The sequence below is a fragment of the Myxocyprinus asiaticus genome, chromosome 40, assembly GCF_019703515.2.
Source record: "Myxocyprinus asiaticus isolate MX2 ecotype Aquarium Trade chromosome 40, UBuf_Myxa_2, whole genome shotgun sequence".
NCBI lineage: Eukaryota > Metazoa > Chordata > Actinopteri > Cypriniformes > Catostomidae > Myxocyprinus > Myxocyprinus asiaticus.
The window spans coordinates 36,419,323-36,435,396 of NC_059383.1; the positions used below are offsets into that span (position 1 = coordinate 36,419,323).

The following is a 16,074-nucleotide window of genomic DNA, read 5'->3' on the forward strand; positions in this document are numbered from 1 at the left end:
GGTTGTTTTCTGTTTTCTGTCAAATGACTTAAATTAATACGTTTATGTTAATATTATATTATAATATAAACTGTATGTTATTACAGTGTAAAGTTTAGGGTTTGGGAAAAAATCTAATGATCTTTTCATGGTTTAAGGTTTGAGTTCATCATTTCTTTTGTAAAGTGAATTATAAATATTATAATAAATATCAAATAAAAGTGCAATAACAACAACAACATATAATACGTATAATAAAACATAATATATGATATAGTGTAATAGTTTTAAATAAAGTGAGGTTTAAGGTTTGTTAAAATCTACCATTGTGATATCATGGTAAAATTGCTATTTTCATATTCCACTGTGTTTACACAGTTCTCCAAGGTAATTTAAAGAATACCATGATATTACCATGGTGCAAAAAAAATAATACTTTTTTTTTTTTTTTAAATAGTTAAAAATTCTAAGTGAAATTAGTGCATAACTGGAACAAATTTATATTCCCTAGAAAAGTCTAGTGAATCTTAAAATCTTTATTAAGATTTTATATTTAATAAAATAGTAATAATAATAATAATAATAATAATAATATATATATATATACTGGAGGGGGGGGAAAAAGAAAAAAAAAGTTTTTATAAAGTAATTTAGAAATCTTACGCTGATCATGAAAAGAGTCTTCTACTGAAAAGGTTTGGGTTTTTCTTAAAAAATAAATAAATAAATACAAGTTGCAAGTAAATTTAACAGACCATATTTTTAATAAAGGCTATGCACAATTCTTGGTGGCTTTTATTAGAAATTCTCAAGTAAAGTTTACCTTGCAATACTCTGTTTCAAGTAAATTTTACTCATTCTATCTTTGTACATTTTACTCAAGTAATGTAGCACTGAATAAAGCCATGCTTTTAAAAGTGTACCAGCAATTTAATTTACCACTTGACAGAGAGAAGCCTTCCACAGGGAAATTTAATGCATGCTATGTAGACTATTAGACAACATCACCTTGCTTTAATAGCGATGAATATACGAGCTGTGCACGCAGAGAAAACTTGGTGCACAAAACACGATGATGGTAACAATCAACAGATTTATATATATATATATATATATATCATAAACGGGTCATTTTTAGTAGAAAATGAACTCCAGACTTCACAAAACAAGTTACCAAATGTAACAACTATATATATATATATATATATATATATATATATATATATATATATATATATTTTTTTTTTTAATAAATAAAAATGGTGTAAATCAACTTGCAAATAGTGAAACCATGCAAGCTCATTAATTATTCAAGCCCAGTGCATGTTGGGAAAACCAGCTTTGAGAAGTAACATAAAATGTACTCATTTAATTTACCTGTTGAATTTACTCAAATTAGAGTTAGAATTCTACTTTAGGATGTATTCATGAAGATGCATTGAAAAGATAACAAACAATCATAAATAATATTTAAAAGCTACAGCATTCATTTTTCAGTGCAAGTTTACATTTATATTGACACATTATAAGGGTCAGGGTTCCCACACAAGGTTGACCAATAAATAGTTGACTAATAATAGTAATGATTACTAGTTAAGTACTTTTAGAAACCTTTACTAAAGCTTGCTGGGGCAGAATTACTCCTGTATTTTAGGTACAACTCCTTGGAATTAATATATTTTAACAATTATAATTCTTTGTTTAGAAATATCTTGAAAAAGGCACACAAAAACCCCTCCTTTTACTTCAATGTGGTTCAAGTGAGGATTCAAACACAAAAAAACTAGAAAATTAATGTGGACTATAGAAATTTCCCTGAATTTTCACAATCATTCCATTTCCATAACAGTGAGAACCCTGAAAGGTAAACATGTATCTGATACTTGCAAAGGTTGGTATTGTATACTTATTCAACATTTAGTCAAATGTTCCAACAAACACAAGTTTACATTTACATTTATGCATTTGGCAGATGCTTTTATCCAAAGCGACTTACAGTGCACTTATTACAGGGACAATCCCCCTGGAGCAACCTGGAGTTAAGTGCCTTGCTCAAGGACACAATGGTGGTGGCTGTGGGGATCAAACCAGCAACCTTCTGATTACCAGATATGTGCTGTAGCCCACTTAGCCACCACCACTCCTATTTACTGTTTCTAACTTATATGGGCATTCTGGATATAACAACACACCTGAGCATCTTCGGCAGCGACCAATTAAAAGCTGAGCAGGGTGGTTGAAAAAAACATCTTAAAAACATTTATTACATTCCCTTTAAAAGAGATTTATTACCATTCTTCATGACTGAATTCAGAAGGAATAAAAGTAAAAACACACAACAAAAAGCACCATTTCTCTTCACAATTATAGAATGCTCAGAAATTCTTTAACCTGAGAAGACCAAAAAAAACCCAAAATCAATATTGATGAACTTTTTAACAGAATCAGTTCTCATATCCCACTTTAATGTATGTATCATTTTACTGAATTTATTTTGTATTACTATCTAAATTCAGTCAAGTTTATACAGCATGTGCAAAGTGTGTATTGTGCAGAGGATGCATTGTGTGATGCACTGCGACATGACAAAATTAGATCACTTGTCTTATTATAAGTGTTTGTGTGTGTCATACCTTCTCGATCATATCAGCATACTTGTTGTTGTTGTCTTTGAAATCATCATTAACATCCAGAGTAAGAACCGGCACTTCATTTAGATACTCAAACTCCATCCTGCAAACACATAGACAGACACGCAATTAGAGCATATACTGTATGTTTTCGGTGTAGGGTTGTCACTATATCGACACTCCTTTCTTTAAAAGAAAATTAATTTTCATATAAATGTCAACAAAATAAATGAAAAACAATGACATAGCTTTTAAGTAAATATTGTTTCAAGTTTTTCAAATGTCAACTCTCTCTTTTCTTAATATTGTTGATTAATATTAACGGCTTAATAGACAATGGCAGGTATATTAGTGTTACACTGCAAAGTCTGATACACAGATACAATATTTGAACAAATTTATTTTTTACATATATATGTATATATACATACTGTATATATACACATACATACACAGTGTATAAATATATACTGTGTGTGTGTATATACAGTTTATATATATAAATATAGTTTGTGTATATTACATTATACATTCCATTAACATTCTTTTCAACAGACAAATTATTACTTTTTCTCTTTTTTGTGTTATTAATTTCCCCCCCGACAACCAATACATTTTCAGCAAATAAAATAACAATAATAAAAACAAACAAATAAATAAATAAATGCATATAAACATAACTTAGCCCATAGTATACACATATATACACATACATATATCTCACAATTTGATTCCAAATAAGTATGTACACAAGCTCTCAAAAATAGAAATAAAAATAAAGGACGTGGTAAATAAATTCCATTTAACTGTACACTTTCCTGTCTTCCTACTTATTCTTTAATTGTATTTATTAAATTAACTGGTGGCCATCTTTTTTCAAAAATCACTTTTTTATTATTATTAATTTCATCTGATACCATCTCCGAGGAATTAACTTTGAGTACTTCAGCCAACCTTTTAAAACAGGGGAATTTTTGTCTCCTAAGCAACCAAATTGGCCCGGTCGCTAGGGAGGGTAGAGTCACACCTCCTCGTGGTCGCTATAATGTGGTTCGTTCTCGGTGGAGCGCGTGGTGAGTTGAGCGCAGATGCCGCGGTGGATGGCGTGAAGCCTCCAAACGCGCTATGTCTCTGTGGCAACGCGCTCAACAAGCCACGTGCGGGTTGATGGTCTCAGACGCGGAGGCAACTGGGATTCGTCCTCCGCCACCCGGACTGAGGCGAATCACTACGCGACCACGAGGACTTAAAAAGCGCACTGGGAATTGGGCATTCCAAATTGGGTGAAAAAAAACTGGAATATTGAACATATTTTTTTTTGTCACCCTTTTTACAATCACATGAGACATTACTGACTGTGTTTACATTAATAATTTAACAAGACCGAGAAGTGCATTTGACAGTTCATATGTGCAGACAATTCACTGTGAGACGCGAGTACTTGTCACAAAACACACATGAAAATACACATGCATGCATTCCAAAGCAGCTGCCTATTAGTCACACACCACGGATATTTAGACACTAAACAGTACAACAAATACTGATAGACTGGTACTGTTACATTTTCTTTATCGAAGTATCAACTTGGTATCGAAGTTTGACATCACTATGTAGGGGATAATGTGAAGTCAGCCGGTCAATTATCGAAAAATGATTCCAGACAGGATGAACTCCATGGAAGGCGGAGTCGTGAGAGGCTCGAGGGACGAGGCCGAGGAGGGCTCAGAACTAAGAGCCATGGAAGGCTCGGGACTAAGAGCCATGGATGACTGAGAACTGACTCCCGTGGTCGAGAGCACAGGTAGAGACTGGGGATCGACCTCTGCGGTCGTGAGCACTGGCAGCGACAGGTGAATGACCTCCGTGGTCGTGAGCACGGGCGGAGACCGGGGAACGACCTCCGTGGTCGTGAGCACAGGCGGAGACCGGGGAACGACCTCCGTGGTCGTGAGCACGGGCAGAGACTGGGGAGAAGGTGTCCTTTTCCTTCTCCTCCTTTTCCGGACAGCTGGGAGCATTGTTACGGGAACGGTCGAGGCTACAGGCATTGGCTCTGGGACGGTCGAGGCTACAGGCATGGGCACTGGCTCGTTAACCGTGGCAGGCATGGGCACTGGCTCGTTAACCGTGGCAGGCATGGGCTTTGGTTGTGGCCTGGGGTTCCCGCCATAAATACCAGTGTACGGGGAAATGTCACCTCCGTGGTCGCTACCGCAGATTGCATCGGGGAATCGACCACCGGAGCTTGGAGACAGTGAGCCTCCCCCCGCCCCCAAAAATGTATTTATGGGGAATGTATGGAGAGGAGTTACCTTGGAGCAAGGAGCCGTGGGAGGCTTGGAGCAACTGGCCTCTTCCTCCCTTCCCACAGTGAAGGGTGAGCCATAGAGTTGCAGAGCCACCTCCATGTAGTCGGCCAGCGTCCAGTGAGGATCCGCCCGAGGCATCAGCTCCTTTAGTGCACTATGCAGACCAGCTCTAAAGTAAATCACTAGAGAGCGGTCTTCATAGTGCACTAAATTCACCAGGTGGAGAAACTCACGGACATGATCCTCAACTCAATGGTCCCCTTGCATGAGGAGGAGGATGCTAACCGAAGGCGGTAGATCTATTTAGTTTGGTCAGTTCTTCTGTCACGTGTTGTAAGGATGAGGCGAGAGAGCAGGATCCATGTGCAGCAGTCCTTTAATTAACAATGACAAGAAGGCGAGGATACAAAGAAGACTATGACTTGGGTAACAAAACACGACAGTCGTTTAGTTAACATAAACTACGTAACAACGAACAAGAACTGACAATGATGGAACTAAACTTGAGGGTATTTATACACAAGAGGGCTGATGACAGAATCGGGAACAGGTGACAATGATGGGGAACAGATGGCAGTGATGAGGGCAGTGCATTCTGGAAAACGTAGTCCGGGGGAAACAAAGGACGAAAACTACTTCAAAATAAGAGTCCTTAGAGACACGGTGACTGTGACAGATACCTCATTGTCCTGTGCTGTAACCAGCATTCATGTTTACAGTGAAGTTTCTCCAGATATTCCAGTGGAATTCCTTGTTCCTCTTCCCTTCCTCTCAAATGCAGTCGCTCCAAACACCGCTGAAATACAAATAACAAAATTGTCCCTTGTTCCACGTGAACTAGCTGGTTTAATTTACACTTTCATTGTTTTATCTTTTTTGAGTACTTAGTGTTTGTGTCAGTGTTGGGAAACCTAGAGATTGTTCACCCCAAAATAAAAATTCTGTCATAATTTACTAACCCTCCTAATCCCTATGATTTTCTTTCATGCATGAAAACAAAAGGAAAAGCCAGAATGTTAGTCACCATTCACTTTCAGTGCGTCTTTTGCTGGGTTTGGAACAACATGAGAGTGAGTAAATGTTGACAGAACTTTCATTTTTGGGCGAATTACCCCTTGAACTACATTTACAATTGCAATTTCTATAGCATGACAGCAGTTCAGCTGTTTTAAAAACAGATTTTCCAGTAACGAGCAAATGTTTCCCAACCAATAGTGGTGTAGCGTGTCAAATGTCAACATCGGCATTTTTATTCTCACATTGTATTGCACGCACAATTTTAAGGCTGGATTGAGTTGAGGCATTAACAAACAAGCTCTCCTAAACTCTCTCTCTCTCTTATATAAAGTGTTGGAATGTGTGATTCATTTTAGTGAATTAGTTTATTCGGACAGTTCACTTACTGTAAATGAACTGATTCAAACAAACGATTCACCAATTGAATCACCCTGCGCAGCCTTTTATCTTTTCCTTTCTTTTAAAGCGAAATAATTCTGCTGTTTATTACCATGTTTTAACCTCAGTTTTATAAATTAGGATGTATTCTAGATCAGTTTATCTGTTCACACTAATTGAGACTGTTAATTCATAAAAAATAAAAAAAACTAATTTTTTTCTCCAAAAAATAGTTCTCTGATGAAATTTGAAATTGTATTATCGTATACTTATATATCTAAAATGTTATTGCTCGCGCATCGATACAATTTAGTTAGCTACTTATTGTTAGTAGCTTAACAGCTAGTTGTGTAGCCAACTACTTTTTTGAAGTTAAACAACTTTAAATTATAGCACACTATTGTGTGCTAGAGGAAGATTTAAAGGAGGTTTACCGATTAATTGGTGCCGATAGCTGCTTTTTGGAACTATCAGTTATCGGCAAAAATCTATGCTGATGGTTGTCGATGTTTTTAATTCCTCATGAATAAACCTCATCTAGTGATATATTATTACCAAGATGGCGCCACGGATGGCCGCCTTGGTGTGTAGCTCTTCAGTTCTTTTGTTGTTTTTGTTTATTTGTCCTGTGTTTAGTTTCCCAGTCAGTTTTACCAGGGACGAACTGCTCAACATTCGGCAGCATATACCAGACAACCTTTTCCCGGTTTTTGAATATTCGGATGTTTTGCTGGACATTTTAGTCGGAGGCACTTTTGCACTGTGCAAAACAGATTTGTATTTGAACTGTACATAACAGATAACAGATTTGTATTAGATTTGCACTACCTATGTGTATGTATGTATATGTGTGTCTGTACGTATGTGTATAATTATTATTATTATTATTTTTTTTTTTCTTTATTTTTTTTTTATTACTATCTATGTCTTGCTGCTGTTTTTGTATTGTTGCACACTGGAAGCTCCTGTCACCAAGACAAATTCCTTGTATGTGTAAGCATACTTGGCAATAAAGCTGATTCTGATATATATATATATATATATATATATATATATTTTGTGCTCAAAAGTTTGCATACCTTTGGAGAATTGGTAATATATGTACCATTTTTAAAGAAAACATGAGTGAACAGTAAAACACATTTCTATTATTTCTTATGGGATTCATATTCAACTGTAGGTTATAACAGAATGGCACAATCATAAAACAAAACATGGCAACAAAGAAAAAAATGAAATGACTCCTGTTCAAAAGTCTGCATACCCTTAGTTCTTAATACTGTGTATTGCCCCCTTTAGCATCAATGACAGCGTGCAGTCTTTTGCAATAGTTGTCTATGAGGCCCCAAATTCTTGCAGGTGGTATAGCTGCCCATTCGTCTTGGCAAAATGCCTCCAGGTCATGCAAAGTCTTCGGTCGTCTTGCATGAACCGCACATTTGAGATCTCCCCAGAGTGGCTCGATGATATTAAGGTCAGGAGACTGTGATGGCCACTCCAGAACCTTCACCTTTTTCTGCTGTAACCACTGGAGGGTCAACTTGGCCTTGTGCTTATGGTCATTGTCGTGCTGGAAAGTCCAAGAGCGTCCCATGCACAGCTTTCGTGCAGAAGAATGCAAATTGTCTGCCAGTATTTTCTGATAACATGCTGCATTCATCTTGCCATCAATTTTCACAAGATTCCCCGTGCCTTTACAGCTCACACACCCCCAAAACATCAGTGAGCCACCACCATGCTTCACAGTGGGGATGGTATTCTTTTCACTATAAGCCTTATTGACCCCTCTCCAAACATAGCGCTTATGGTTCTGACCATAATGCTCTATTTTAGTCTCGTCACTCCAAATTACAGTGTGCCAGAAGCTGTGAGGCGTGTCAAGGTGTTGTCGGGCATATTGTAACCGGGCTTTTTTGTGGCATTGGCGCAGTAAAGGCTTCTTTCTGGCAACTCGACCATGCAGCTCACTTTTGTTCAAGTATCGTCGTATTGTGCTCCTTGAAACAACCACACCGTCTTTTTCCAGAGCAGCCTGTATTTCTCCTGAGGTTACCTGTGGGTTTTTCTTTGTATCCCGAACAATTCTTCTGGCAGTTGTGGCTGAAATCTTTCTTGGTCTACCTGACCTTGGCTTGGTATCAAGAGATCCCCAAATTCTGCACTTCTTAATAAGTGATTGAACAGTACTGACTGGCATTTTCAAGGTTTGGATATCTTTTTATATCCTTTTCCATCTTTATAAAGTTCCATTACCTTGTTACGCAGGTCTTTTGACAGTTCTTTTCTGCTCCCCATGGCTCAGTATCTAGCCTGCTCAGTGCATCCACGTGAGAGCTAACAAACTCATTGACTATTTATACACAGGCACTAATTGCAATTTAAAAAGCCACAGGTGTGGGAAATTAACCTTTAATTGCCATTTAAACCTGTGTGTGTCACCTTGTGTGTCTGTAACAAGGCCAAACATTCAAGGGTATGTAAACTTTTGATCAGGGTCATTTGGGTGATTTCTGTTATCATTATGATATAAAAAGGAGCCAAACAACTATGTGATAATAAATGGCTTCATATGAACACTATCCTTAAATAAAAGTATACTCACTACTCACATATAGTGCGTTGTAAATTAGTCGAATCTCTGTCAATACAATATAAGAGTCCCTGTGTATTTCAGGCTTGTTTATGGTTAAAAGTCCCACATTATGCACCAAATCTTAATTGGTGCATAGCCTCAATGTCTATGCCCTTCAAGGTAAGTATACAGACTAAGATTTTTTTTAAATTTATTCTATAAATCGATTTTAAAAACTATCGGCCGATTAATTGGTTATTGGCCTTTTCCAACACCTTAGATATCCACTATCGGTAGACCTCTAGTGTGTGCCAGTACCTCTGGTTTTGCCCGCAGGTAAATGATGCCATCCAGTTTAATGTGCTTCCCAAACTGTTTATGAAGCCAGCTGTGCCAGTCCTGATAGACTGCCCACTCAGTGTCATTCATACAGTCACTCTCATAGAGGTTAGAGGCAAAGATATACCTGCAACACACACACACACAAGCTCATTTATCTCTCTATGACCTTGATCCAATCACTGAAACACATTCAGTCAGAAATGCATGTGACAACATTACATTTGTAGTATAAACACAAATAAATCCTAATGTGTCCTGGACATCTGTGAGGGACCGCCTACACACCTGTCAATTAATCACTGTGCCAAAACAAGGTCTTTTGAGTTTGCCAGTTTTGTGTGGATTTAAAAGAAAACAATCATCTGACTAAAACAAAACTGGTAAGCTTCTTTGGGACACAGATCATATGAGGCACACACATTCAGAATTCATTTAATTGGGGGGGGTGCCTGGAGTCGCAAGTTTGAATCCAGGGCGTGCTGAGTGACTCCAGCCAGGTCTCCTAAGCAACCAAATTGGCCCGGTTGCTAGGGAGGGTAGAGTCACATGGGGTAACCTCCTCGTGGTCGCTATAATGTGGTTCTCGCTCTCAGAGGGGCGCGTGGTGAGTTGTGCGTGGTTGCCGCGGAGAATAGCGTGAGCCTCCACACTCACTAGGTCTCCACGGTAATGTGCTCAACAAACCACGTGATAAGATGCGCGGATTGACGGTCTCAGACGCGGAGGAAACTGAGATTCGTCCTCCGCCACCCAGATTGTGGCGAGTCACTACGCCACCATGAGGACTTAGAGCGCATTGGGAATTGGGCATTCCAAATTGGGGAGACATTTTTTTTTTCATTCATTTAATACGTACTCGATTGAAAAGACAATGAGCATTCAGTCAAACGAAACGTTTCTCCTTTTGTGTTCCATGGAAGAAAGTAAGTCATATGGGTTTGGAACAACATGAAGGTGAGTACATGATGACCGGATTTTCATTTTTGGGTGAACTATTCCTTTAATATCAGGAGTAAACAGGACTTTAGCCTCTCATTCACACACACCTGTCGCTGTACAAGGATCGTTCAAAGAACTGCACGGGATTCTCCGCCTCTCGGAGTTTCTCATTGGTGGGTTTGATCTGGGAGCGTATACGACTCATGCAGGCGTAATTCTGGAAGGTGTACGCCCAGCGCTCGGGCTTCTTGTACATCATCTGCAGAATGTTTTCTCCGCTCTTCTGAGAGGTGGTTAGTTCCTGAAACACACACACATATAGATGTTATACTGTGTACTTTTAGAAAGTCTGGTTAATTTTTTTTTTACACACTCATTATTTTTCACAGGAGATTTGTCAAAAACATGAAAGTCATGAAAATTTCCACCGGAGTATTGTGTTTAATAGTGTTTGAGTTCTGTGGTGGAAATGACGCTGATGGAAATGACATTTTTAATGTTTTTGAAATAGAATGTCTGACTCCTTTGTCTTGCTATTTTCATAGCTAACATTTAATACACACAATTAAATAGTATTTTTTGTCTTTAAATTTAAATTTAAAAAAGTTCGATTGGAAATGACACCCAATAAAAATACTCTGCTTACAAGTGATATTTACCTTGAATATTTTTTTTGTTTCCTTCAAACATCTCTTGTCTCATATCTCATCAAGCTTGCTTTTCACTGACACTTTTGTCCACTTGGTTAACAAGTACACTAACTTTTGAAAAAAATTAAATAATAATCATAATAATCATTATAAATAAATCAGTATATGAGGGGTAAAATTTGGTATGGTGGAAAATAACGCCACAACCGTGGGACAGCCGTAATTATCACAAACCAAACATTTAAATGGTACATATTTATTTCACTGTTTGTTTAGATTTTCATAGTTTTAAACATGTAAAAAATAGCATTTTTAAAATGTATTTTCACAGTTTAATATTGAAAGTCTGGGTCTGGAAGAAGTCTAAAACAGTGAAATCTGTACATACTGTGCAAGGCGTTTGAAAAGTACCGAAAATAATTGATGAAGGCATGGTAAAATGTCAGTTTTAATGTGACATTTATATAACAAAAAGAAAAAAGTTGAAATCTGTTTGTTTTAACAAAGATCAACCCCTAGGACATAAAAGTGACCAAAGTTGAAGAAACACCCTTATACACATACGGGTCCGTTTCTAACTATAAGCTGTATAACCGGTTGCTTAGGATCCCTGTCCCACCAGGGGGCCCGCATAGTAATGTCATTTTTTTTTAGTTTTAGTTTTAAATATACTAAAAGCTGTGAGTAAGACTCAGGCAGCTGCTATGGCTCAATTAGACAGTTATAGGGGGCCCCCTTGTGGCTCAAGAGGGAAAGGAGAATGTAACTGCAAGGAGAGAGTTGAGGCTAGATGTGACAGGCGTGCAAACCCAAAGGGTTTTTCACCACCATGAAGCGCACCTACAAGTCGGGAGCGGAAAAAAGGAAGAGGAGGAGAAACGCAGCAATACCACTGGTGAAAAAGTACAAACCAAGTACGATTACGCTTACGGTCCCCATGTGCTCAGAAACAGACTCTGTAAACATATACCTTCTAAAATATATTTTGGTGCAAAAGTCACCACTACAATGGCAGGATGTTGCTATGCAGTTACTAGGGTGTTCTGGGTGGTTGCTAGATGGTTACTTAAAAGGCCCTAGTCAAAAAAGCTCAGCCCTAAGTCTCTATGACATTCTGGTCTCTAGATATGGCTTGACTCCCACCTACATTGTACTTTCAAGGATCATTCATGTCTGTTGCATACTGTAGCACAAACAGTACAGGATGAGTTAGTATGTGCCAAAGATATTTAGGGTTAAGGATAATGTATGAGCAAAAGTAATAGTGAGCTTTAGGGAAGACCACTAATGATCCTTTAAAGTGTGAATAATCTATGCCACACAAAGTGTCCTGGGGTCTGAAATGATGTAAGTTTGCTTGATCTCCGTGCAGTGCCCTGAGGACTGTGGCATCCGAACATGAACTTGCTAATATACAGTAGGTCTAATTGACATATTAATAGTGGGTCAAGTGCCATTCATATCACTGTGAGTCAACATAAAAGCAGCCATAAATATAAACGACTGGCCTCCAGACACAATTAGTATATGAGAGAGATCTACTACAGGAAATGCACATTCCAATAAAGGACCTAACAGCAGCATATTTTCATATTTTATCTTTAGTAGATTAGTGTGTGAATAGAGTTGTGGTCTGGTTGAGTGTTCAGCTGTTGAGCACTAAACCATCTGCTGAGTCTCGGGGGACGACAGTGTTTGTCAGCCGTTTCTATCACAGCGGTGGATTATAAGCCTGTTTTTTTTTTCATACTTATATAATGTCATAAACATGTAACGCATGGTGGCCCCAAAAAGTATTTAGATACTGAAGCCACACTAAAAAAAATAATAATAATTTAATTGCTTTACAAAATATAAAAACAAGTGGCATCTCCAACAAATGCCACTTGGTGTGATATCTTATCTAATGCAATGGGTTACATACATTTTGGGGCCACTGTATACAAAAAAAAAAAAAAAAAAAAGGTCTGTGTTTGTAAGTTATCTTTGTATATTACATTACAATAATGTTATATAGTATTTGGTTACAGGTAGTTATGTTAAATGACTTTACCTCACAATCATCAAGGTGAGTTTGTACATTGCACCATCTAGCGATGGGTTCTGGTACTATCTCCCATTCTCGGTCATGCTCCTCCAAAAGGCGCACAAACGTGGTTTTACCCGCCGCTACAGCAGGAAAAGATGAGATATAAAAATCATATTCAAGCATTTTAATAAAAATCACAAAGTAAAATGACAGAAAACAATATTACAACAAGATAATGCCCACTCTTATATGTTTTGCGCATATAAGCAGAGATAATTTAGCAGAGACGGGCCACTTCTATTAAAATCACTGGGAGAAATTGGAACGCTCAACCACGGAGCCAATCACCTTTTAGATACAGACATCGCCTGTCAATCAACTCACTAAAGCGCATGCGTATTAGCTATACAAGCCAGGAAAATTGCGTGTTTTAGCGTAATATGAGGTAAAGAAGCACAGTTTAAGATACCAAAATTATCCAATTTTATTGCTGATTTGAAATGTGTTCTTTGCTCCTAATCTTAACCAACCGTTTTGTAAATTTCGGTCTTTCCCCATTCAAGTAGATATGAGCTGCACTGGCATGACTGGAAATAGACTCCCGAGAGCGTTCCAAAGATTGCCGACAGTGGACTGACTTGCTAGAGATACTTTGATATAGCTTACAACCTAACACCTGCTATATGCAACACAATTAGATTAAATAAATACATTTAATATTTTTTTTTACGAGAGACAAAGACGAAAATGCTTCAAACAAGCATTTGCCAAATATTTAGGCGCTTTCGCAGGCTTTTATGACAAGAAATGTTCGCCAGCTTCACGACAGTCGTGAAGAAACTGTATTTTATTATTATTATTATTTAAATATATAAGTATTTTTCTTGATGAAGTCATCCCTTTAAATCTTATAAAGACATCACAATCCATAAAAGCCTGTTTAAACCTTCAATGAAGATGTTTTTACGCATATAATTTCACAAGACAACTCCCGCTGTAAGCAACAATGTTTAGATTTAAAAAATAAAAACAGGGTTATTAATTTTTTTATACAAGAGACAAACACGCAATATGCATAAAACAAGTATTTGCCTAAAATGTAGCAGACTTTTATGACAGGAAATGTTCGCCAACTTCACCACAGTCGTTAAGAAATTATACATATTTTAAATATAGAAGTTTTTTTTATGTATATATGTCATACATTTAAATCTTATAAAGAGATCAGCATCAATAAAAGCCAATTTAAAGCGTATATTAAAAAAAAGTTTAGACCTTAAATGAATATGTTTTCACGCATATAATTTCACAAGCCAACTTCCGCTATAAGCAACACAACTATTAGATTTTAAAAACAAAAATAGTATTTTTATTTATTTATTTATTTATTTATACGAGACAAACACGAAATATGCATAAAATAAGTATTTGCCAAACATTCTGGCGCTATCGCAAGCTTTTATAACAAAAAATATTCACCTTTATATCTTGTTAAAAGAGATCTCAATCCATAAAAGTTTTTTAAACAATATAAAAATCGGAGCTGTCGCATTTAATGGACAAGTCCTGCAATAAAAGATGCTTTGAGAAGTGACAAAAGAGAATGAATGACTTGCCAATATTCCCTTCAACGGAGATCCGTTTAATTATTTTCTCCAAACTGTCATTCAGAGGTCTCGGACAGGCTCTTTTAGCTGTCTGAGACATTTTACCTCCATGCAACAACGTAGGTAGCAAAATAAGTCATTTACCCAGGAAACAGGTTGGAGATTATATACTGGCACTTAAACTGCAGGTGCCACCCAACCGGAAACAGCTGTTGTCAAACTTGTGCCATACACATTCATAACAAACTGTAAATATTATTACACACGGTTATTACAGTTAACTGAAACTTAAAATAAATAATTAAAAAAACTAAAAAAACGAAACTGAAACTTAAAATAAATAATAAAAAAAAAAAAAACTAAAAAAACGAAACTGAAACTTAAAACGAAACTTTCCAAAAAACTAAAATGATCATGCATTGCTTCAAAACTAACTAAAACGAAATTGAAATGTTCATAAAATTGTTTATTATTATTATTATTATTATTTATTTTATTTTTATATTCAGTTTTCGTTAATACTTGGACTTGCATGTCACAAAACTGTTTTTGTTTATTTTAACGTCTCAACGCATTGCATCGTAAACATGCCATGAGTTTCAAATGAGAGACATCATGGCCGGAAGACGACGTACCAGCGTGGTTTGGACGTTTTTTGAATATTGTGCATTGACAGACAAATCAAAATGTCTAGCTGTTTCTCAGAATAACACCTGTGGCACATATCTGAAAGCTAAAAACCCAACTAACTTAAAAGTGCATCTGCAAAGCATGCACAAAGTGGTGTACAAAGACACAGAAGCACGGGGGGGGGGGCTCAGCAAAGCTCTGGAGGTGGACTATATGGAAATCATGTCACTCATCATGTCACCTGGTAGGCAAACAACATATGTTGACGAAGGCTTTGAATGGTGCCAAAGATGGTCAACAAACTTACAAGAATATCAAAAGCGTGAGGATGCACTGGTAAATATGTTCATTGACAGTGGAATAAGCACCAGTGTGAATCTCTTGCGTTACGTAATTTTGCGAAAGCTTTAGACCCTAAATTCAAGATGCCCGGATGTGCTAGGATAAATGGATTACTGAACCTGAAAATGGATGCAGCAAAGCTAAAACTACGAGAAATACTTAAGGAAGTTAGGAAGGTGACAATTTGTGTGGACGGGTGGAGCAAGAAGGGCCTGTCTGCGTCCTTTTTGGGCATTTCATGTTTTTATCACCCATCAGCTGGCCAGCCACGTCATGCCTTATTAAGTGAGGTTAAGTTAGTTTTGTGATAATCCAGACACATTCAGTGATAAACGGCGATAACTCTTAAACAGCTTAGAAAATATTTTCCAAAATAGTATTACTGTAAAACATGGAAAGCTAATAAAATTCTTCAAGCTTGTACTTTCACTACAATTCGTTTTACTCCTAGTGGTTGAACAGGGAACTGCACGCCCAAAATGACCTTTCTTTTTGTAATAGTTTTTTTGTTGAAGGAGATAGAGACACAAAAATAAGAAAATATTTTGGGAAAAATATTCCCAAAATATTTTGAGCGGTGCTCAAAGCAAATCCTAAGAAGTGCGCGATTGGGCGGGTGAAGGTATGGTATCTGGGGTTCCACTTGG

General features: G+C 37.2%; 2 protein-coding genes across 2 annotated transcripts; both read right to left on the bottom strand.

The window, feature by feature from the left end:
• Positions 1 to 1,443: 1,443 nt before the first annotated feature.
• LOC127431143 (deoxycytidine kinase-like) lies at positions 1,444 to 14,602 on the bottom strand. The gene is made up of 7 exons (XM_051681422.1): positions 14,465 to 14,602; positions 12,873 to 12,988; positions 10,277 to 10,470; positions 9,207 to 9,354; positions 5,602 to 5,717; positions 2,613 to 2,712; positions 1,444 to 2,370 (listed from the first exon to the last, which is right to left on the bottom strand). The coding sequence occupies exons 1-7, from the start codon at positions 14,553 to 14,555 to the stop codon at positions 2,344 to 2,346; spliced, it is 792 nt and encodes a 263-aa protein (XP_051537382.1). The 5' UTR covers positions 14,556 to 14,602; the 3' UTR covers positions 1,444 to 2,343.
• On the bottom strand, positions 2,722 to 5,594 carry LOC127431144 (selenoprotein V-like). The gene is made up of 2 exons (XM_051681423.1): positions 4,550 to 5,594; positions 2,722 to 4,510 (listed from the first exon to the last, which is right to left on the bottom strand). The coding sequence occupies exons 1-2, from the start codon at positions 5,057 to 5,059 to the stop codon at positions 4,253 to 4,255; spliced, it is 768 nt and encodes a 255-aa protein (XP_051537383.1). The 5' UTR covers positions 5,060 to 5,594; the 3' UTR covers positions 2,722 to 4,252.
• Positions 14,603 to 16,074: the final 1,472 nt, after the last annotated feature.